This window comes from Bacillus rossius, chromosome 13, assembly GCF_032445375.1.
Source record: "Bacillus rossius redtenbacheri isolate Brsri chromosome 13, Brsri_v3, whole genome shotgun sequence".
NCBI classification, from domain to species: Eukaryota; Metazoa; Arthropoda; class Insecta; order Phasmatodea; family Bacillidae; genus Bacillus; species Bacillus rossius.
In genome coordinates this window covers 31,418,094-31,442,243 of record NC_086340.1, presented here as the reverse complement: position 1 = coordinate 31,442,243, position 24,150 = coordinate 31,418,094, and the positions used below count along the sequence as shown (strand labels likewise).

General features: G+C 35.2%; 1 protein-coding gene across 1 annotated transcript in view; it reads left to right on the top strand.

Moving 5' to 3' along the window:
- Window positions 1-23,767, top strand: part of LOC134538429 (ATP-binding cassette sub-family G member 1-like) — a 203,314-nt gene extending 179,547 nt beyond the window's left edge. Inside the window, exons 11-12 of the mRNA XM_063379752.1 lie at window positions 3,793-3,948; window positions 19,648-23,767. Of these exons, the coding sequence (XP_063235822.1) occupies window positions 3,793-3,948; window positions 19,648-19,995 (504 nt within the window). The 3' untranslated portion in view covers window positions 19,996-23,767. The remainder of the gene's footprint in view (window positions 1-3,792; window positions 3,949-19,647) is intronic.
- Window positions 23,768-24,150: the final 383 nt, after the last annotated feature.

Here is a 24,150-nt window from a genome sequence, read left to right as displayed (position 1 = left end):
CTCATTATAATTGCATTTTCCCCAGACTTCTCTATTTACATCTACTAACGTAACTTTCTCACTGGGAACTGTTTTGAAGTATTCCAAAACGTATCAAACAAAAAAAAATCAACATGCAGATGTATTCAATTCATATTTTTGTTAGTTAAATTCATGTTATAGGACGCCACCGAATAAATCTCAAGACAAAAACACCCTATGTTTCAGATGTATAATTTTTTTAAATCTTGAAATGTGTTTCCTCAGAAACTCACACATCAAAAAGTTGAACAGCGGAAATGTGTTTGGCTATTAAAGTTACGGGGGATTGAAAGCGTGATACAATTTCACAATAAACGCCATTTGTTTTTTTTTTAAAGCAACACCATCCCAGGTGCTCCTACAGTCCATAGTGTTGAAGACGTGTTATAACAGCGCAAAGGCGCGCTATAATAAAGGCTCGCTCCTAAACTGTTTAAATATGAAACACGGCCGTGTTTTTTTTGAGAAGTGAGCTTCTGTCTTGCAAGCAAGTTCAAAGATAAGGATTCCTAAGTTCAGCTGTTTCTTTCAACACGCATTTCTGAAAACTAGCTTACCAGTTAGTGCAATGTCTCCCGACCAAGCGATGCGTTGTGTAAGAGTTCCTAAAATGCTTCTTGTGCAATCATAATTCTAAAGAAACTCATCGTGTATTGCATTTTAAGAGTTAGATGGTCTATAGACCATGAAATGAAACTATCATTGGAAAATATATCTTAATTGCTTCTTTGATAAATCTTGAGTGGTTTGTAAATGGTGCGTAAACAATTTGAGCTTTGCATGCCGTTTGGCCTTCAGCGGCGACCATAGACGTCTTGTTTAAGCATCTACTCAGAGAAGTTTCAATGCTTGCGAACCTGTCACATGACTGTTATGTTATACTTCATCTGCACGTGTCTTGCGTATTGACTAAACATTGATATAAACAGCCGCCATGCTGCAAAGCAGAAATATTTACATTGCATCACTAGCTAATGCCTACCATCCGGTGCAATGCCTCAATAAATATATTTTGTAATTTGTCTGAAGTAGGTTCACATATACAAAGCATTAATCTAATCTCTCTCTAATTCTCTATCCCTCTATGTATATCTCTATAACTCTATCTCTATACATATCTCTATCTCTCTCTATTTATCTACATCTATCCCTATATGTATATCTCTATACATATATAATTTCCTCTATACCTCTCTATCGCTCTCTTCTGTGTACCCATATCTATATATCTCTCCATGTCTTTATATGTGTCACTCTATAGCGAATAGGATATTAAAAATCTATGTTTTACCAATTTATATTTTATCAATCTTTTTACCTGGCACAGGTGTGGCATATGTATATAAAACACGCCCTTATTCGATTGCAACGTTGTGTCGAAATTTCAAAGCAGTAGGTGATGAACATTCGGAGATTTAGAATTTTGAACAAACGAATATTTACATTTTTATTTATTTAGATTAAACAGCTTCTCAGGGCATGATTGACGCTAATGAAACTTTTTTGGTGTAATAAAAACACATATAGTTTTGCTTGTTAAAAATTAATTTCGTTCATGATATTTTTTAACTGCGTATAGTCACTATTTTATGATTTTACAAACAATTTGAGTATTTTTGTAAACAAACGCGCGTGTGGATATCAGCCACATTTGATTTTTATATTTGTGATGGCAAAATCGTATCCCCAATTAAGAAGAAACAATGATCTGTCTATGACATATCATTAAGTCTGTGATCCAGGGAGGAGTTTGCAGGCAGCGGGTGGCCACTCATGCATTACTACACTGATACTGAGCGAAGAAGCTGCTTTTCGCCCACACGATACTTTATTTTTTGTAAATAGAAAACGAATATTCATTTAAGGTTATAGATATTTGTGAATTCTTTTAATTCGCATGAAAACAACTGAATCACTACAAAATAGTGTTCGCGGTAATACCTACTGGGTTCGCATTGTTACCCGGGCATTTATGCTTTGTGTTATCCCAGTATCTCCGATATTAAAAGTTATTTGTAAACCGTTCCCTGAATAGCTTTCCAGTATTGACTGCGCACATTAATAAGCATGACAAAACATAATTATATCAAATTATAGACTATTCAAATCTATTTTCCAAGGTTTAAAAAAATTATGCTTGAATGTAACATAAATTAAAATATAAAATTGTGCTCCCTTTTTCGTAAGAAATACTCAGTAGTAACTCGATAAACTATTTCATGTATGCGAAAATAACCATAACCATATTTTATATAAGTTACCTTATAGTTTCGTGTAGCATAACAAACTAAAGTAGCTAGAGATTTTTTTTCTGTGCAGCTTATGGTGCACGTTATGTGGGGCACAATGAACACTGGGTGAAGCGTTGTGTTTGCGCCGTGGGAACAGTTTAATAGAACTGTTTATTACGGAACTGGCTGTGTTTGACCAGTGACGTAGCTAGCGGGCGCTGGATCTCTCCCTTCCAGGATTTAAAAAGAAGAGTCTTACAAAACTCTCCAGAAATGTTTAACATCTAACCTTCGATAACGATCAAATCCATGTGCTCTCACGTAGCAAATACCCTTGTAATACTAAACTCGGACATGAAATTAAACGTATAATTCTTTTGAAAAATGCCAAGCGAGATAAACATACGCAAATGGTTTATTATTCAGCTAAATTTCGGGACGCGAATCACAATTAGTTTCCGCTCCCGAAGTTAGAATTCGCTGCCAGAGCAGCTACGTCGACTATCGTATTAATTCCAAATTGAATGCCAAAATTTAAAAATATATAATGAAAAGGGGCTCCGATTAAAGCGAAGAAAGCTTTAAAAATATACCAAACCCCGGCTTTGGATCTTATTTTTGACACGTAATTTTATTAAAATTCGGCCCATCGTGTTAAAATTCACTAAGCAGTTAATACAATAATGTATCCCTTTGGCTTTGTGATATTTGGTTCGCGCCATCCGCCACAGATGCCAGCACCGTGGTTACTCATGTCCGTTCCATGCGACTTTCGTTCCATTCACGAAATTACTCCAACCAAATACAGTATACCGAGAGCTAGGATGTAACACATTCAAAACACAAGCGAATACAGAATAAGAAAAATATAGCTCCTTAGCTACAAAGATTTACATAGATTGTTTTTAAAGCAATATTGTATTTCTTAGTGGGCTAAAATAATGTTTTACCTCCCCATTATAACCCGACATGACTCATTCTCAGATATTTAATGCCGGTTTGAATGTGTGTTATTATAAACATGTCTTTCAGACAAACTTGACCTGTGTGTCTCATTTATTTAATAACATTAACATGTATATTTATGACTTGTTTAATCGAAATAATCAAACAATTGATTTAAGAATAAATTTTTAACTAAATAAAAACCAAAGTACAAAAAGTCCAGTGTTCTTTCCTAAAGCAATATCACAACTAAAATTTGTATGTGTAAATGCTGGAGTGCTAACTGTCTAATATTCATTGATATTTAAGTGTGACTTTCAATACCCTTTAAAAATTCAACTAGCCTATAAAGAATATTTACTTATCAAAAAATACATATAATGGTTATTCTTGAAAACCTCCACAAAATTCTGGCTAAGGTCCTGGCTAAACCACAGAAATTATTTTTCATACTCTTTGAAAATCATCAGATATTGTACAGTGCCATTTTTAAAATCTTTGGGTTTTGCAAAATGGCGATGGTGAGGGTGAATAGTGTCTGCAAATACTTCGCAACATTCCATCTCCTGGTCATTCCCGACTCCAACGGTCGCAGGTGATGTTCTGTGCCGTCCACATCTCCGTGACGTACCTGCTGACGGCCCAGCCGCTCTGCTGGTCGCGGTTCACCATGTTCCTGCTGACGTGCATCGTCACCACGCTGGTCGGCGACAGCATCGGCCTTCTCTTCGGGACCCTGTTCAACCCTGTGGTGAGTGCGACGTGTGTCCCGGAGGATCCCAGCTGGACTTTCAGTGAACCCCGGCGGGGACTTGACTTGCACGTCTTACGTCAGTTGGGGGGATCTCCCTTTTCCTCCTTCCTTTTCTTTGCTTCTCCAGCCTCATCACTTCACTCCTCGCCATCTACAATAAACCGCTATGTCAAGCATCTCGGTATATATTGAATGAATTACAGTAGTATAGGAAAGTATTTTCTGAAACTGGCTTCTGGCTGTGGTGCCTGTGCTGCCGACCGCCATCTTGGATTTGTGACATCACGGCGGCAAAAATTCCTCAAAATTCCTCAAAAATGACTCAAAATGACTCAAAAATTCCCGTTTTAAGAAAAAATATCCCGTTTTCGAGGGAAAAATTCCCGTTTCGAGGGAAAATTTCCCGTTTTATTCCGTAAAAATCCCAACGGCTGAAAATTCCTAAAACTGGCTTAAAACTCCTAAGAGATAGCCGCTTATAAACCATTTCTAGGAATAAAGATACCATGACCGCCATCTTGGATTATGACATCACCGTTACAATTTTCGTTACGCCCGCCATCTTGAAAATCGACAACTTTTTTGTTAGAAAATCGGGAAATATTTTAAAAATCATTAAAAAAATTATTTGATCGAATAAATAATAACAATCTTAAAAACCACTGTTGCAGTTATCGTTACGGTCGCCATCTTGGATTATATAAATGTTGCATATTTCGTAACACCCGCCATCTTGGTTGAGTACTATACCATCGTTACACTTTATGTTACGACCGTCATATTGGATCCTATTAATGTTGCAATTACCGTTATGGTCGCAATCTTGAAATTTAGACGCCATCTTGGAAATCCGTAATTTTTATGTTAGAAAATCGGGAAAAATACCAAAATTCATCAAAAAATTAACTTAATAGAATTCTGATTAATTATATCGATTCCCGTCCTTGGTTCGAAACCGGTGAGGGCAAAAAATAAAAAAACATCAGATCCTTCCTCCACAGAAGCCACCTACAGACTGACCTACCACCAATAACAAGGTATTTACCATCAGAGTTTATGATGTCATGTCCGCCATCTTGCCTTCGTACGCAGAAGACAGCCATCTTGTTGTAGTCTGCTAGAATGTGCTGGCGACATGTTAGTATAATGTTCTCTTCACCATACCTTTAACCTCATCTATTGACATTTAACTTTGTCATTGACCTTGACCTTGAAAATTGACCTTGACCTTGAAATTTGACCTTGACCTAGAAATTTGACCTAGACCTTGAAATTTGACCTTGGCATTGAACTTTGACCTTGACCTTAAAATTTGACCTTGACCTTGAAATTTGACCATGACCTTGAAATTTGACCTTGACCTTGAAATTTGAACTTGACATTGAAATTTGACCTTGACCTCGAAATTTGGCCTTGACCTTGAAATTTGACCTTGGCATTGAACTTTGACCTTGGCCTTGAAATTTGACTTTGTCCTTGTCAACCATCATGGATCCAACATTTTAAGTTCAGTACATGCTACCTGGAGCTACCTCCTGCTGGAGTACACCATCTTGTGCGTGTACTCATCTTATAGAGTACATTTCCATTGGATAATTTAATTCCAACCCACTACAGTGCAGTAAACATTTATTACCGAGGTGCCCCCGCCATCTTGAAATTCGGCCGCCATCTTGAAATCATGTATTAATGTAGCTATAAAAGCGGGAAAAAATCCAAAATTCATCAAAAAAATCACTCATTATCTTACATATTGATTCGATCCGCTCCAGTCCTTGGTTCGATCCCTAAATGATGCAAAACATTTAATTTTATATAAAAAATAATAATTTCAATAAACCATGTTCAAAATTCTTAAAGAGACTTTAAATCCTCTACTACCATCATCCTATCAGACATCAAGACCACCATATTGGTGATTCGTAATTGTAATGCTAGAGATTCGGGAAAAGTTCATAATTCATTAAATAAATTTGTAATCTATATACAGATTGATTAGATCGACTAAGGTCCTTGGTTCGATCCCTGGCCGATACAAAACAACTTTAATTTTAAAAAAGTACCAGAAAAGTGTAAGGTTCGAGAAATAAAACACCTCAAAGTCTTTTACAAACATAATATTTATTACACAATTTCTATCCTACTACAAAATCACTTGCGAAAGCCAGCAATCTTATAAACATTTAGCCCTGCATAGACGTGCAACGACTACTTCTGAGCTCCAAAAGGCTCCAAATGCTCCAAACGGCCTCCAAATGGCTCTAACAGCTCCAACAGCCTCCAAATGCTTAACACAGCTCCAAATGTCTCCAAATGCTCCAAACGGCCTCCAAATGCTTCAAAAGGCTCCAAATGCTCCAAATGTCTCCAGCAGCTCCAAATGCTCCAAATGCTTGACAGCTCCAAATGCTTCAAAAGGCTCCAAATTCTCCAAATGACTCCAAAAGGCTCCAAATGCTTCAAAAGGCTCCAAATGCTTCAAAAGGCTCAAAATGCTCCAACAGCTCCAAAAAAAGGCTCCAAATGCTCCAAAAGCCTCCAAATGCTTAACACAGCTCCAAATGGCTCCAAATGCTCCAAACGGCCTCCAAATGCTTGACAGCTCCAAATGTCTCCAGCAGCTCCAAATGCTCCAACAACTCCAAAAAAAGGCTCCAAATGTTCCAACAACCTCCAAATGCTTAACACAGCTCCAAATGGCTCCAAATGCTCCAAACGGCCTCCAAATGGCTCCAACAGCCTCCAAATGCTTAACACAGCTCCAAATGGCTCCAAATGCTTGACAGCTCCAAATGCTTCATAAGGCTCCAAATGCTCCAAATGGCTCCAACAGCTCCAAAAGGCTCCAAATGCTTCAAAAGGCTCCAATTGCTCCAAGAGCTCCATCTTCAATTGGTTCCAACTGATTCCAATTACTTTTCTTATCGAACTTGGCATGATTACTAACATGTCTTTATTAGTATACTTTTTACTGGCAGTGGTAACGTATTTTGCACCTTTAAGTTATAAGTTTTATTTAGAAATCAGATTTCGATAATTGGTAGATACCATTTGGAAAGAAAATATATTAATTTATCTTCAAGTTTATACACATACATTTAATTTAAGCCATTATTGTATGTAGCCAGCTTCCCTCAGTTCTTTGAATATGAAGGATATTTCTTTAATGTTCGAATAGTTTCCTGCACAAAGCGATCCATGTAGTAGTCGTAGCCTGTCAACCAATATGTTAGGATCTTCCCATAAGGTATAATCAATCTCTTCTGCTGCGTTCATCATCCTTGCATGTTTATAATAAATATTATTATCTCTGGTGTCTATCGTTTTAACACCAACCACAAGGTCACTTTCGACATCGTGCCAGTGATTATTACAAGCTTGATCAGGATAATTTATTTTATTACGACGTTTCCATCGTTTTGGTCTCAAACCACCATGACAGTCTTCTATCTTGCCTGATTTAGGTGCTTCAGCACAGTACTCAATCATGTCAGCCTTAGATGTGTCAGCACAGTCTTCGTTCATGCCAGCTTCTGATGTGTCACCACAGTCTTCAATCATGTCAGCACCACAAACTTGATCAGGATAATTTATTTTATTACGACGTTTCCATCGTTTTGGTCTCAGACCGCCATCGCAGTCTTCTATCTTGCCTGATTTAGGTGCTTCAGTACAGTACTCAATCATGTCAGCCTCAGATGTGTCACCACAATCTTCAATCATGCCAGCCTCAGATGATTCATCAAAGTCTTCGACCTTGTAAGCTTCAGGTGGTTCTCCATCTTTCACATTTTCATGGAGACGACTAGATATTGGAGTAAATATATTTTCATTTCTAATGTGGTTACAACTTCCTTCGTTTGTTTTAAATTTTAAATTATTATCTTGATCTAGATCAGTAATTTTAGCATTAGCTTTTTCGCCTTCGTTCCTCTTTCGCGATGTTGTAGTCCAGTCTTCGTTATCTTTATTCATCTTAATTGTACAGGTCTTGTAATGTCTATCCAAGTAATATCTTCTACCAAAGGATTTCTGACACTGACTGCAATTAAATGGTTTTTGACAAGGACCCAAATTACACTCGCTTCTCTCATGTCGTTTAGCATTCTTTCTCAAAGTAAACACCTTGCTACAGTATCTACAGTGATGACGTTTCGATACAGCAACTAATCCCGAATCAGGATTCATATTAGTTACTGAGACTAATGCCAGACGCAAACTAAGAGTTTTAAATTAGATGTATTACTTAAATAGAATTTTTTAATTATTTCATCAGCGAGAATTAATTTATCTCATTCAAAGGTACGTGTTGCAAGTAGTTCTGCTTTTCAACAACAGATGTCGCCACATGTTACTTGCAGGTAAATAATATTTAGTTATTTTATGCGGGATGCCGGATGCTCACTAACGATCGCAAAAGAAGGATGGCTTCGCTAGACTCCAAGGAAAAGGAAGTTCGTCTTGCATGTTGGTGCTCCACAGATGTCTCATGGCGTAATATTAATTTGACTGAGTAATTATATTTTTTAATTCCACCTGAAAAAAAATATTGCAAGTTTTGATTTAGTAGCAGAAATTATCGAATTAAATGTAACTCCAAATAAAATGACATCTCTCATTAGACAAAAAAAAATCCATGCAGAGAGCGGTTTCTCAGAATTGTCAGAAACACTTGAAGAAACCACAGGAATGATTGCAAGAACACGGGAAAAACATCAAAATTATGACAAGAATAATCAGGAGCACACGCAGAAAACCATCATAATATTGGCAAGAATAATCAGGAGCACACGGAGAAAACCATCATAATATTGACCAGATTAATCAGAAGTACTCGGAGAAAACCACCACTTGTTTTCTTTGAGAGATTGATTATACCTTATGGGAAGATCCTAACATTTTGTTGGCAGGCTACGACTACTACATGGATCGCTTTGTGCAGGAAACTATTCGAACATTAAAGAAATATCCTTCATATTCAAAGAACTGAGGGAAGCTGGCTACATACAATAATGGCTTAAATTAAATGTATGTGTATAAACTTGAAGATAAATTAATATATTTTCTTTCCAAATGGTATCTACCAATTATCGAAATCTGATTTCTAAATAAAACTTATAACTTAAAGGTGCAAAATACGTTACCACTGCCAGTAAAAAGTATACTAATAAAGACATGTTAGTAATCATGCCAAGTTCGATAAGAAAAGTAATTGGAATCAGTTGGAACCAATTGAAGATGGAGCTCTTGGAGCAATTGGAGCCTTTTGAAGCATTTGGAGCCATTTGGAGCTGTGTTTAGCATTTGGAGGCTCTTGGAGTCATTTGGAGGCCGTTTGGAGCATTTGGAGCCATTTGGAGCTGTGTTAAGCATTTGGAGGCTGTTGGAACATTTGGAGCCTTTTTTTGGAGCTGTAAAGCATTTGGAGGCCGTTTGGAGCATTTGGAGGCTGTTGGAGCATTTGGAGCCTTTTGAAGCATTTGGAGCCTTTTGGAGTCATTTGGAGCATTTAGAGCCTTTTGAAGCATTTGGAGCTGTCAAGCATTTGGAGGCCGTTTGGAGCATTTGGAGACATTTGGAGCTGTGTTAAGCATTTGGAGGCTGTAAGAGCTGTTGGAGCCATTTGGAGGCCGTTTGGAGCATTTGGAGCCTTTTGGAGCTAAGAAGTAGTCGTTGCACGGCTATGCAGGGCTAAATTTTTATAAGATTGCTGGCTTTCGCAAGTGATTCTGTAGTAGGATAGAAATTGTGTAATAAATATTATGTTTGTAAAAGACTTTGAGGTGTTTTATTTCTCGAGCCTTACACTTTTCTGGTACTTTTTTAAAATTAAAGTTGTTTTGTATCGGCCAGGGATCGAACCAAGGACCTTAGTCGATTTAATCAATCTGTATATAGATTACAAATTTATTTAATGAATTATGAACTTTTTCCCGAATCTCTAGCATTACAATTACGAATTACCAATATGGTGGTCTTGATGTCTGATAGGATGATGGTAGTAGAGGATTTAAAGTCTCTTTAAGAATTTTGAACATGGTTTATTGAAATTATTATTTTTTATATAAAATTAAATGTTTTGCATCATTTTGGGATCGAACCAAGGACTGGAGCGGATCGAATCAATATGTAAGTTAATGAGTTATTTTTTTTGATGAATTTTGGATTTTTTCCCGCTTTTATAGCTTCATTATGACATGATTTCATGATGGCGGCCGAATAATAAATGTTTACTGCACTGTAGTGGGTTGGAATTAAATTATCCAGATGGAAATGTACTGTATAAGACGAGTACACGCACAAGATGGTGTACTCCAGCAGGAGGTAGCACCAGGTAGCATGTACTGAACTTAAAATGTTGGATCCATGATGGTTGACAAGGACAAAGTCATATTTCAAGGCCAAGGACAAAGTTCAAGGTCGAGGTCAAAGTTCAAGGTCAAGGTCAAATTTCAGAGTCAAGGTCAAATTTCAAGGTGAAGGCCAAATTTCAAGGTCAATGTCAAATTTCAAGGTCAAATTTCAAGGTCAATGTCAAATTTTAATGTCAAGGTCAATGACAAATTTTAATGTCAAGGTCAATGACTAAGTTAAATGTCAATAGATGAAGTTAAAGGTATGGTGAAGAGAACATTATACTAACATTTCGCCAGCACACTCTAGCAGACTACAACAAGATGGCTGTCTTCTGCATATGAAGGCAAGATGGCGGACATGACGTGATACCAGCTGATGGTAAATACCTTGTTATTGGTGGTAGGTCAGTCTGTAGGTGGCTTCTGTGGAGGAAGGATCTGATGTTCTTTTTATTTTTTGCCCTCACCAGTTTCGAACCAAGGACGGGAATCGATATAATCAATCAGAATCCTATTAAGTTATGTTTTGATGAATTTTGGTATTTTTCCCGATTTTCTAACATAAAAATTACGGATTTCCAATATGGCGTCTAAATTTCAAGATGGCGACCATAACGGTAATTGCAACATTATTAGGATCCAATATGACGGTCGTAACATAAAGTGTAACGATGGTATAGTACTCAACCAAGATGGCGGGTGTTACGAAATATGCAACATTTATATAATCCAAGATGGCGACCGTAACGATAACTGCAACAGTGGTTTTTAAGATTGTTATTATTTATTCGATCAAATATTTTTTTTAATGATTTTTAAAATATTTCGCGATTTTCTAACAAAAAAATTGTCGATTTTCAAGATGGCGGGCGTAACGAAAATTGTAACGCTGATGTCATAATCCAAGATGGCGGTCATGGTATCCTTATTCCTAGAAATGGCTTATAAGCGGCTATCTCTTGGGAGTTTTAAGCCAGTTTTAGGAATTTTTAGCCGTTGGGATTTTTACGGAATAAAACGGGAAATTTTCCCTCGAAACGGGAATTTTTCCCTCGAAAACAGGAAATTTTTTCTTAAAACGGGAATTTTTGAGTCATTTTGAGTCATTTTTGAGGAATTTTGAGGAATTTTTGCCGCCGTGATGTCACAAATCCAAGATGGCGGTCGGCACCACAGGCACCACAGCCAGAAGCCAGTTTCAGAAAATACTTTCCTATACTACTAATTACCAATCTTAACATTTTGACCACATCGGGATCATGAGAGACGATGAGCGGTGATGATATAAAAATGCAACTTCGCCGGAATGACTGGATTTAGGTTAAACGGGAGTGCCTCAAGAAAACCCCTCTGGTTTATGGAAATGACCGCCACGTGTCTTTAGAAACACTGGGCGTAGTTGTGTAAAAATACTTAAAGTTATTTAGTTATCTTGGTAGTATTTCGCTGACAATCTTTATATATATATTTCTTGTGTGCGTGTGTATGTCACTGAACTCCTCCTAGACGGCTGGACCGATTTTGATGAAATTTTGTGTGTGAGTTCACGGGGATTCAAGGATGGTTTAGATTCACAATTTGATATTTTATCTCGATTCTGAGTTAAGAAAAACTACAAAAAAACACGCTTTAAAAGCAAAAATTGCAACGCATTATTAGAATCCATTAAGTTTTGCTATTGTAAGGAACTAAGTAGAGAGTAAGAAAAAAATAAAGATCCTGACAGTTTATAGCGTCGCCATATTTGTTTCAATTTTCAATACCCTTTTTGTATATTACAATTTAAATTGCAGAAAAAAAATCATGTTTCATAGCCACACAAATAGTGAGGATGGTTTAGATTCACAATTGGATATTTTATCTCGATTCTGAGTTAATAAAAACTAAAAAAACACGCTTTAAAAGCAAAAATGGCAAAGCATTATTAGAAGCCATTAAGTTTTGCTATTGTAAGGAACTAAGTAGAGAGTAAGAAAAAAATTAAGATCCTGACAGTTTATAGTGTCGCCATATTTGTTTCAATTTTCAATACCCTTTTTGTATATTACAATTTAAATTGCAGAAAAAAATCATGTTTCATAGCCACACAAATAGTGAGTGTGTGTCATTTCTCTATAAAATTATTTGTGTAGTTTATTGATTCCATAACGAATTTTTTCAATCATTTTTAATAAAAATTATTCATTTTTTAAATTAAAAAACTATTTAAAATAAAACTATAAAAAAATTTGAAAAAAAATTCTATCAAAAATTATTTACTTTGGAAAAAATTATTCATTTTAAAAGTTATCAAGCAAAAAAATAATTTTTTTATCAAATTTACACGTGAGTTTTATAACAACCAACCTAACCTAAAAATTATTTGATAGCTTATTGACTTCATAACATATTTTTCAATTGTTTTTAATAAAAATTAGAATTTTATAACGTGAGTTTTATAACAACCAACCATTTTTCAATTGTTTTCAATAAAAATTAGAAAATGTTTATTTAACTAATTTTTCATTTATAAGTAGTTGTTAATTTTGAAATGTTTTACAATTGATCCGGTAGACTGCGCTACCATCCCAGCATCAAATATTAAATATTATTCTATTTTAATTTCAGTTTGTCCCGACAGTTGGTGCTGCGATCAAATTGAGAATAATATTTGAAATTTTGTGTTATTATTGTGTTCGCTTAAAGTCGTGTGCTAATTAAAATATTAACTATGAATATAAATTGATGTTTGAAGAGTTTTGAAGTGTTCCTAAAAAACGATACTTTTTGCGAATTTAGGGTGGAATTGAAGTAAGTATATATTTTGTATAAATTTTTTATCAAATTAACACGTGAGTTTTATAATAACCAACCTAACCTAAAAATTATTTGGTAGCTTATTGACTTCATAACATATTTTTCAATTGATATAATAAAAATAAGAATTTTATAACGTGAGTTTTATAACAACCAACATAACCTAATAATTATTTGGTAGCTTATTGACTTCATAACATATTTTTCAATTGTTTTTAATAAAAATTAGAATTTTATAACGTGAGTTTTATAACAACCAACCTAACCTAAAAATTTATTTGTGTAGCTCATTAATTTCATAATAAATTTTTTTAAATTGTTTTTTTTTTATTCGTGTTTTAAATAAAAATAATTATTAAAAAATTAGAAAAAATTTCTATTAAAAATTACATACTTTAAATCGTTTTCGGTGATAATTAAAAATTATATTTTCAATAAATAACTCATATTCGTTGTGGATTACTTGAGCTTATTTCGTATACATTTGTTAACAACCAACCTAACCTAAAAATTATTTGTGTAGTTTATTGACTTCATAACATATTTTTTCAATTGTTTTTAATAAAAATTAGAATTTTATAACGTGAGTTTTATAACAACCAACCTAACCTAAAAATTTATTTGTGTAGCTCTATAATTTCATAATATTTTTTTTTTTAATTGTTTTTTTTATTCGTGTTTTAAATAAAAATAAGTATTAAAAAATTAGAAAAAAATTATATTAAAAATTACATTCTTTAAATCGTTTTCGGTGATAATTATAAATTTTATTTTTAATAAATAACTCATATTCGTTGTGGATTACTTGAGTTTATTTCGTATAAATTTGTTAACAACCACCCTAATATTAAAATTATTTGTGTAGTTTATTGATTCCATAACGAATTTTTTCAATAATTTTTAGTAAAAATTAATCATTTTTTAAATAAAAAAACTATTTAAAAAAACTATAAAAAAATTTGAAAAAAAATTCTATTAAAAATTATTTGCTTTGGAAAAAATTATTCATTTTAAAAGTTATCAAGCAAAAAAATAACGTTTTTTATCTAAAATTTGTTACAATAATTTTTTTTGTTAATTAATTAAAATTTCATTCTCAATAAAAAAAACTCACATTCGTTTCGTATTATTTTACAGGTTTTCTTTCCTTCAGAAAAATGGCACGTCTTCGAGGAAGAGCCAGAAATATTGGTCGACGTACTCCGAACGCGCAATTGGTCCATGATAGTCGAATAAATAGAACAGATGAAGAACACTCGGCGGATAATGCAAATCTGGGAGATCATGTTACATCTACACGTGCGAATGAAAATTAAGTACAACGCACTCGACGTCTTCGTGCTAATGCAGTAAGACAACGAGAGGCACGTCAACAAGCGACGGATGCACATAGAGAACGTAACCAACGCCGGATGCAAAATGATCGAGCATTGACAAGAGCATCACTCAATCGCCTTGCGTTTGAATATGATCCTGAAATCAACTATTCGTCACATGCATTAATCTCGATTTGTTAGTATGGACAAAAAGTGTCAACATTGTCATACTTTCAAGTACAAAGATGAATCAGCTGGTTTATGTTATGCATCTGGAAAAATTTCACTGCCATCGCTAAATCCACCGCCGGAACCTTTAAAAACACTTTTAGCTGGCACCACATCTCAATCGAAATTTTTTTGCGAAAAATTCGTAAATTCAATTCATGCTTCCAAATGACATCATTTGGAGCAACAAAAATTGTTCATATGAAGATGGCCGTAATTTCGAATCTACATTCAAAATTCAAGGTCAAGTGTACCACCAAATTGGTTCATTGCTCACAATGCCTGATGCCGATCCAAAATTATTACAAATTTATTTTATGGGCAATGAGGAGTAACAATCACACACACGCTGCGCTTACAACTATATAGAGCAGATGGAGGAACGAGAAATTGTGGACATTTTGGAAACGTTTTTGCAAAACCATAACCAGTTGTTGCAATTGTTCAAGACTTTTTCTAGCAGACTGCAAAACGACAACTACGCCATTATTATTAAAGCAGACAAAGTGCTCTACGGAGAGCACGCAGGCACATATAATGTTCCAACTATTAATGAAGTTGCAGTTGTTATGGCTGGTGACCCATGTGAACGTCGGGACATTTGCATTCAACGCAGAGATAATACGATGCAAATAATTCAAGACAATCATCGTTCTTACGATGCATTGCAGTATCCGTTGATATTTTGGGAAGGAGAAGATGGATACCATTTAAGTATTAAACAAAGGAATCCAACTACAGGTACAACTTATAGACTATCTTACAGATTTTTTTTTTTTTTTTCAAATAATTTCTGTATCTCTTATATATATATTTATTTGCAGGTGAATAACTGATCAAGAAAGTTAGTGCTATGAACTTCTACGCATATCGATTGATGATTCGTGCTAATGAAGACAATACCATTCTCCGATGCAGACAGCTATTTCATCAGTATATTGTCGATATGTACGTAAAAATCGAAAGTGAGAGATTACGATATATAAAATTTAATCAAACAAAACTTCGTGCTGAGGAGTACATTCATTTGCGTGACGCCGTTATTGGTAACGTAGATGCATCTAATGACATCAACAACATCGGTAGCGCATATATTCTCCCATCATCATACATTGGTAGTCCGCGTCATATGCAAGAGTATATTCAAGACGCCATGACTTACGTACGTGCATATGGCCGACCAGATCTTTTTATCACATTTACGTGTAATCCAAACTGGGATGAAATTCAAAGTTTGTTGTTTCCAGGTCAAACATCGATGCATCGCCATGATATCACTGCACGTGTTTTTAAACAAAAATTAAAATCATTGATGAATTTGATTACACATAACTCGGTATTTGGTGAAACACATTGTTGGCTTTACTCTGTTGAATGGCAAAAACGAGGTTTACTTCATGCGCATATTTTGATTTGGTTGGTGGATAAAGTACGCCGAGAAGAAATCGACAAAATTATTTCAGCCGAAATTCCAGATCCGAATGTTGATCAAGAATTGTTTGACATTGTAACTACTAATATGATCCATGGTCCATGTGGTACTCTAAACATGATGTCACCATGTATGGACAATGGAAAATGTACGAAACGTTTTCCAAAACCATGCCAATCTGATACTATCACCAATATTGACGGTTATCCATCTTACCGGCGTAGAGACGTAGACAATGGCGGTCAATCATATGAATTGCGTCTATCAAACGGTGTGACAGTAGATATTGATAATCGCTGGGTAGTTCCATATTCACCATTGCTGTGCAAAACCTATAAAGCGCACATAAACGTTGAACTATGCAGTTCAGTGAAATCTATAAAATACATTTGTAAGTATGTTCACAAGGGCAGTGATAAAGCTGTATTCGCTGTTCAAAATGTAAATGACAATGACGAAATTACACGTTATCAAATGGGTCGATAAATAAGCAGTAACGAAGCTATTTGGCGCATTTTTACGTTTCCTATACATGAAAGGGATCCTGCTGTTATACATTTGGCTGTGCATCTTGAAAACGGACAGCGTGTTTACTTTACAGAACAGACTGCACTACAACAAGCTTTAACGGCTCCAAAAACAACTCTTACTGAATTTTTCAACCTTTGTTGCCGACAAGATGTTGTTGGTCAATTCGCAAGGACATTAATGTATACTGATGTTCCTAAATTTTTTGCGTGGAATAAACAATCAAAAAATTGGGAACCACGGAAACGAGGCATTCCAGTCCCAGGATTCACCGACATATTTATGACAAATACTTAAGGTCGAATATATACAGTTCATCCTAAGCAACGCGAATGTTTTTTTTTGCGTTTGTTATTGGTTAACGTTCCTGGACCAAAATCTTTCCGATATTTGCGAAAAGTCAATGGTACTTTATACGACACTTTCTTTGATGCGTGTCGTGAGTTACATTTATTGGAGGATGATAACCATTGGGATCTCACACTTGCAGATGCAGCACTGAGCTCATCTCCACAACAAATTCGTCAATTATTTTCAATAAGATTGACAATGTGTTTTCCGTCTGAAGCATCTGCTTTGTGGGACAAATATAAAGACTCAATGAGTGAGGATATTTTACATCGGATTAGAATTACTAATCAAAATCAAAATATCGAATTCTCCGCAGAAATATATAATGAGTCATTAATAATTATTGAGCATATTTGTATTCTTATTTCGAATATGCCGCTCATCCATTTCGGCATGCCAGCGCCGAACCGCCCAGCAGTAGATACCATCAACAGCGATGTTCAACGGGAACACCACTTCGATATAACTTCTTTGGCTACTTTTGTTGCCAATAATGAACAATTGCTCACTGCTGAGCAACGAAATGTATATGATCAAATTAATGTATCAATTGCAGCACAACAAGGTGGATTCTTTTTTTTTTTTTTTTTTTGATGCACCAGGTGGTACTGGTAAAACATTCCTCATTTCATTGATACTTGCACGCATCCGATCACAAAATAATATTGCATTAGCTATTGCTTCATCAGGAATCGCAGCAACGTTACTTGATGGTGGATGGACGGCGCATTCAGCGCTTAAATTACCTTTGAATGTTCACACAAATCCCGAAGCAATGTGTAACATAAAGAAGCATTCAGGCATGGCTCAAGTTTTGAGAGAATGCAAAATTATTATCTGGGATGAATGTACCATGGCCCACAAGCATTCGCATGAAGCTCTCGACAGGTCCCTGAAAGATATCAAGGATAATACTAGGCTTTTCGGTGGTGCTCTATTGTTGCTGTCTGGTGATTTCAGACAAACATTACCAGTCATTCCACGCGCGACATATGCAGACGAAATAAACGCATGTTTAAAAGAATCTTATCTATGGCGAAGTGTCAGGAAATTATGCCTTACTATTAATATGCGCGTTCAACTTCAAAATGATCCATTAGCGTCAAGATTCTCTGAACAATTGTTGGATATTGGCAATGGTAAAATTGAATTCTATGAAGATACACAATATATTCGACTTCCAGAGAAATTTTGCAACATGGTGGCTACCAAAGATTAGTTAATAAACAGTATCTTTCCAGATTTGAGAAATAATTGTACTAATCATGGATGGCTACGAGAGCGAGCAATTTTAGCTGCGAAAAATTTAGATGTTGATGCCATCAATTTCAAAATACAGCAATTACTGCCTGGTAATGAAACTACATTTAAATCGATCGACACTGTTGTTGATCCTGATGAAGTTGTTAACTATCCAGTAGAATTTTTAAATTCATTAGATTTACTTGGAATGCCACCACATAATTTGCGACTGAAGGTTGGTTTACCTATAATTTTGCTTCGAAATTTGAATGCTCCGAAATTATGTAATGGGACGCGATTAGTTATAAAAAAAATCATGGGCAACATTCTTGAAGCTACTATTTTGAGTGGAAAATTTCAAGGTGAGTTTGTACTTCTACCACGGATCCCAATGATTCCTTCAGATTCGCTTATACCATTCAAACGTTTACAATTTCCAATCCGCTTGGCATATGCTATGACTATAAATAAGTCACAAGGCCAAACCATGACAATTTGTGGCTTAGATTTAGAAAATCCGTGTTTTTCTCACGGTCAATTATATGTTGCGTGTTCCAGAGTTGCAAAACCATCGAATTTGTTTGTTTATACACCTCAAGGATTAACTAAAAATATTGTACATCCAATAGCATTAAGATAAATTAAGTTTTTGTAAATTAATAAATAAATGTTATAAAAGTTTCATTATAAGATTGTTTATCTTTACTTAAAACAAGTTAAAGTTTGTATTTACGATGCTGTTATTGCCACACTCCACGGATAATATCCCAACCTGTAAACAGTCATTTCATTCACTTAAAATTTTCCGGTGACGCCTAGAAATATCCGTGTCAATAATCATAGACAGTGGCTGCTATTATCCAGTCTACAAATTTCATCCGTTGAGTGTGGTAATAGATGAATCTTTTTAGTTAACACAGCTTCTACATTTCACTTCACTCATACTGTATATGCATACTTACACACACAGTATATACTCACATGCTACCGATCGGTCGAATTTGAATAAGTGTACATGTAATGAAGTTAGATATTAAAATAACTCTTGAATAATAATTTTCATCAAAACAGTCCAGATTGTTACAGCTTATTGAAGAATGTTTGAAATTTTCGAATTAACGACGTGTGTACAGGACAACGTCTGTCGGGTCTGCTAGTAATAATATAAAATACACCACTAAACGAGTATTACTTTACAAAGGTTTCAAAAACATAGCACAAATCGAATAAGTGTTGAACCTCATCATAACTAAACATTATTTTGCTATTCAGATGTGAAGATGGGATGGTTCTTACTTGACATCAATTATTAACAAGGCAAAATTTGAACACGAACACTCCCTAACTTATTACATCCATGTATACCAAAGAATAAATGATTGGTAGATGTTGATTAAGGATGTAACATTAAATTGCTTTTGTGGGTTGTGTGTGTGTGTGTGGGCAGAACGGCACATTCCTGGGCTCGGTGGTGCTGTGCTTCATGCTGCTATTCGGCGGCTTCCTCTGCCTTATCAGCGATATGCCGCACTTCATACGCTGGATGTCCTACCTGAGCACATTCCGCTACTCAGCGGCGGGGATGGCACTCAGCGCATACGACTTCGGCCGGACGACCGTGCCCTGTCCCGCCTCCGAGGTTTACTGCCACCTGCGCGAGCCTCGCGTCATTCTGCGCACCTTCAGCGCTGAAGAGGGCGAATACTGGTTCAACATGGGTGTGCTGATCGCTTTCCTCGTCTTCTTCCGTGCCACCGGCTTCTTCTCGCTCCGCATGCGCGTCAAGTCCAGTTAGGAGAGCCACTACTGACTCACCGTGGGCGTACTGGTCGTCTTCCTCCTCTTCTTCCATGTCACATCCTTCTTCTCTCTCCGCATGTGCGCCAAGTCCAGCTAGGAGAGCCACTACTGACTCGCCGTGGGCGTACTGGTCGTCTTCCTCCTCTTCTTCCATGTCACATCCTTCTTCTCTCTCCGCATGTGCGTCAAGTCCAGCTAGGAGAGCCACTACTGACTCGCCGTGGGCGTACTGGTCGTCTTCCTCCTCTTCTTCCATGTCACATCCTTCTTATCGCTCCGCATGCGCGTCAAGTCCAGCTAGGAGAGCCACTAGTGACTCACCGTGGGCGTACTGGTCGTCTTCCTCCTCTTCTTCCATGTCACATCCTTCTTCTCTCTCCGCATGTGCGTCAAGTCCAGCTAGGAGAGCCACTACTGACTCGCCGTGGGCGTACTGGTCGTCTTCCTCCTCTTCTTCCATGTCACATCCTTCTTATCGCTCCGCATGCACGTCAAGTCCAGCTAGGAGAGCCACTAGTGACTCACCGTGGGCGTACTGGTCGTCTTCCTCCTCTTCTTCCATTTCACGTCCTTCTTCTCGCTCCGCATGCGCATGAAGTCTAGCTAGGAGGGCCATTAGTAACTAAACGTGGGAGTGCTGGGCGCCTTAATAGTTGTCTCCCGCCACACAGACTTATTCTTCCTCCACAAGCGCATAATGTGTGTTAAGTTAAAATAAGAGAGTGCGTTAAATTCATGTAGAGGTTGTGCTGGTCGCCTTCCTCGTCTTCTTCTGCGCTAACGTTATATTGTCCCTCTACCAGCGTATCAAGTCTAGCTAATTCAAAGTAGAATAGCACATCAAGTCCAAGCATTAATTCCAGCAAGTCAAGCTAACGGGATGCCTCAAGTTAAGATAGGTATGATGAGTTAATTATATCACAGTGTTTATTTCAAGCCCACTAACGAGATATGTCAATGTAAGCTACGGGAGCATGTCAAGTGAAGCATATGGGACGAATAAAGCAAGCTAGGTGGGATGTGTTAATTACAGCACAGTTTACATGTCAAGCCAGCTAACGGGATTTGTCAAGGTAAGCTAAGGGAGCATGTCAAGTGAAGCATATGGGACTACTAAAGTGTTAATTACAGTAAGGTGTAGCCTACATGTCATGTATAGCAAACGAGACGCGTCAATTTATGTTATGTGGACACATCAAATTCAAATTCTCGTGTGTTGGTGCCACAATTATACATGAAGGGGACTTATATTCGTATTCCATGCACGCCTCCTACATTGGAATGCAAAAAAATAAAATGAAATTTATAAGAAAATTATTTTCAACATCAATCCACAGTAAAATTATGTGTTTTGAATTTTTTGTCGCTTGATTTCAGACCCTATATGTCAGGAATTTTTTTTCACACATACTGTAATAGTTTTTATTTTATTTTTGTGTCAAAAATATACTCGCGCTTTGTTTAAAATTGGTACCATAATCACAATGTAATAAACTTGTCTCATTTAACTTAAGTGTTATAATTCAAAATGTTTCAATGTTCGGATTATTTTTTTACAGTTATGTTCAATGACAAACTGTTCAGTGTTAAGTCCAAAAGTTTTAGTTGAAGTGAATTTGTTTTCGGTACTTGTATGTTTTTCATAAGTATGAATAAAAAAAATATTTTACATGAATTTGGCAAACATAATTAAAATTACTTACTTTTAGCTAATTTTGCTTAGCATCAACATAAATGGTCAACAAATAGAACTAACTTCAGCCTACTGAAATTTAGGTTTGTTTTCACATCTGGTGAAAACTTACTTACTCGTGCAAGCGAAGTTCTTGTTCACCACATGTGTCTGCCTCAGATATGCTTTTGCTTTTGGAAAGATCATCCAGTTGTTCAGCGCAAAAAAAAAAAAATAGGACGGGGGATAAGCATGAGTAGTATAAAAAATGTACAGAAAAAAATATAAAATTCATTTATGTTTGGAAAATCAGGTTTGATATCGTTACTCATAAATATTTTTGTCATAAAGTACGCTTATTGTTGCTTTAAGTACAATGTGCAACAAAACGAAATCATAAACCAAATTATTACGGAAACACTTGATTTTTTTTTCCTGTGCTAGTTCATCTCACCAAGGCTGACAAATTTTGGACGACATAGTTCAACATTGGTTTACAATTCGCATGGAGATACCAGTCCATGGTGGCTTTACTGCGTGCTCTTCTTGCTGTGCAGACGCGTAGAGTGTTAGCTGATATATTAGTACTACGCCTTGAAGATTTGATCTTTCCTATCGTAAATATATTAGCTTATATCAGCTCTTCACTTATGTTGCACTGGTCATTATTCGATTCAAACCATCAGAGGATTAATTTAATGTACAGTGCATAGTTATAACATAAAAATTATTGAAGAACAAATAATTTCCCCTAAAAAATTTATTATTTACAGTTTCTGTCGAAAAATCGCGGGTTTTAATTATTTTCGGAAACTCAAAACAAAAACCTCTACCTAATATTTTTTTCAGTAACTTGTGGGTTATTTATAGCTCGGTAGTATTCGGGTTTTTCCCCTTCAAATTAGTAAAAATTAGCAAAGTTTTCGGAAGATGCACAGAAGAAATGAGTGATTGTGATTTTTCATCCTTGTTTAATGTTTTGAAGGTGACTGATCTCTTATGTACCATTATAAACTGCAGCATACGGAAATGTTGTTATTTGCTGTTGGAGTGTTGTATAACTATATTCAAACAACATTATTAAATTTAAAGTAAATTTACTTTCATTGTTTGGAATTGTTTGATCCTTGTTAAAGTAAAATGAAAGTGATTCCTATCTAATATAACTTGTTCAAAAATGTTTTTATACCATCACTTTTATTCAAGAATTTTCTTTAATTTGTCAAATTAAACTATGTGTTTAAATAATTGTAACCGCGAATTAAGTTGATGACTTTTTGTTTCATAACTTTTTATTAAGTTAAGTACTTTTTAAATAACTACATTGTTTTAAATTCTTTGAGAACGTTAACAAGTAGTAGTATTTTATTTAGCTTATTACGTACTATTGCGTGTTTGTCATCTAAGACATTTGTAGCTACAAATATTCTTGAGATTTAAAATAATATTAAATTGTTATTGCTGTCATTATCCCTGGCGAGTTAAATATTATTTTTATGTAAAGATTAATTTAAGCGTAGTTTATTCTAGTGTACGAAAATCATAAGCAATTTGTTTTTGCTAAAAATTCAGAGTTTATATATTACACTAGCAAAAATTCTCGCTGTAAATATTTGTGCTAGAATATAAATGGACTTTATAAAGTTTATTGTTTATTTGTAGTCGTATATTAAGGTGCATATATAATTATCTCATCAAGGAGCTTTGCTTCCAAAGATTGAATCTTGTGAATTTTTTTAAAATAATTTTGTAAATTGTTTCACTGTATGTTACTTGCTCACAAACAACTCTGAGTACAATGAAGTTATTTCTGCTATACGCTAAGCGTACCAGAATCAAACAACAAAAAATAATTGTATAGGTAGTAGTTCGTATTTTATTAAAAGTGTTTTTGTTTTATTTAGATTCAATAGTCAATGTTAAAAGTAAAAGAATATATATGTAATTTTAGTTCATTTTATTAATCTGTGTAGCCAGTATTTATAAGTATTAAGATTTTATATTCCTTTTAAGTATTATTATTACTAATAGTATTTGAGAAATATTCTTCTGTGCGGGAAAATCGTGTTCCTATGTGACTTCACAATTAATTTTTTTGTAAATATCATTTGTGAGGAACTCAAATGTAAAATTTAAACTAAATATATTTTTGTTTATTCTTAATTTCAAGTCTTATTTGTTTGATTAAAATTTATTTTTACCTATCCACACTTACTCTACATAATATTAAATTAATTGAGAAAATCAAATGAAAGGTCATTTGTTTCATAGAAAAATACAGGAACAAATTTTAACATATAAAAGTTAAAAAAAAAAATGACACACAACTATCATGAAGTTGTTGAGAGAATTAACGGAAGGTAGTTGTTAAATTAATATATTTCTTAAACGGAGTTAAATATTTAATCTTATCAAAAATACATATGTTTATAGTGTTATAATCTTTTATATGTAATGTACACAGTTTGAACAATACAA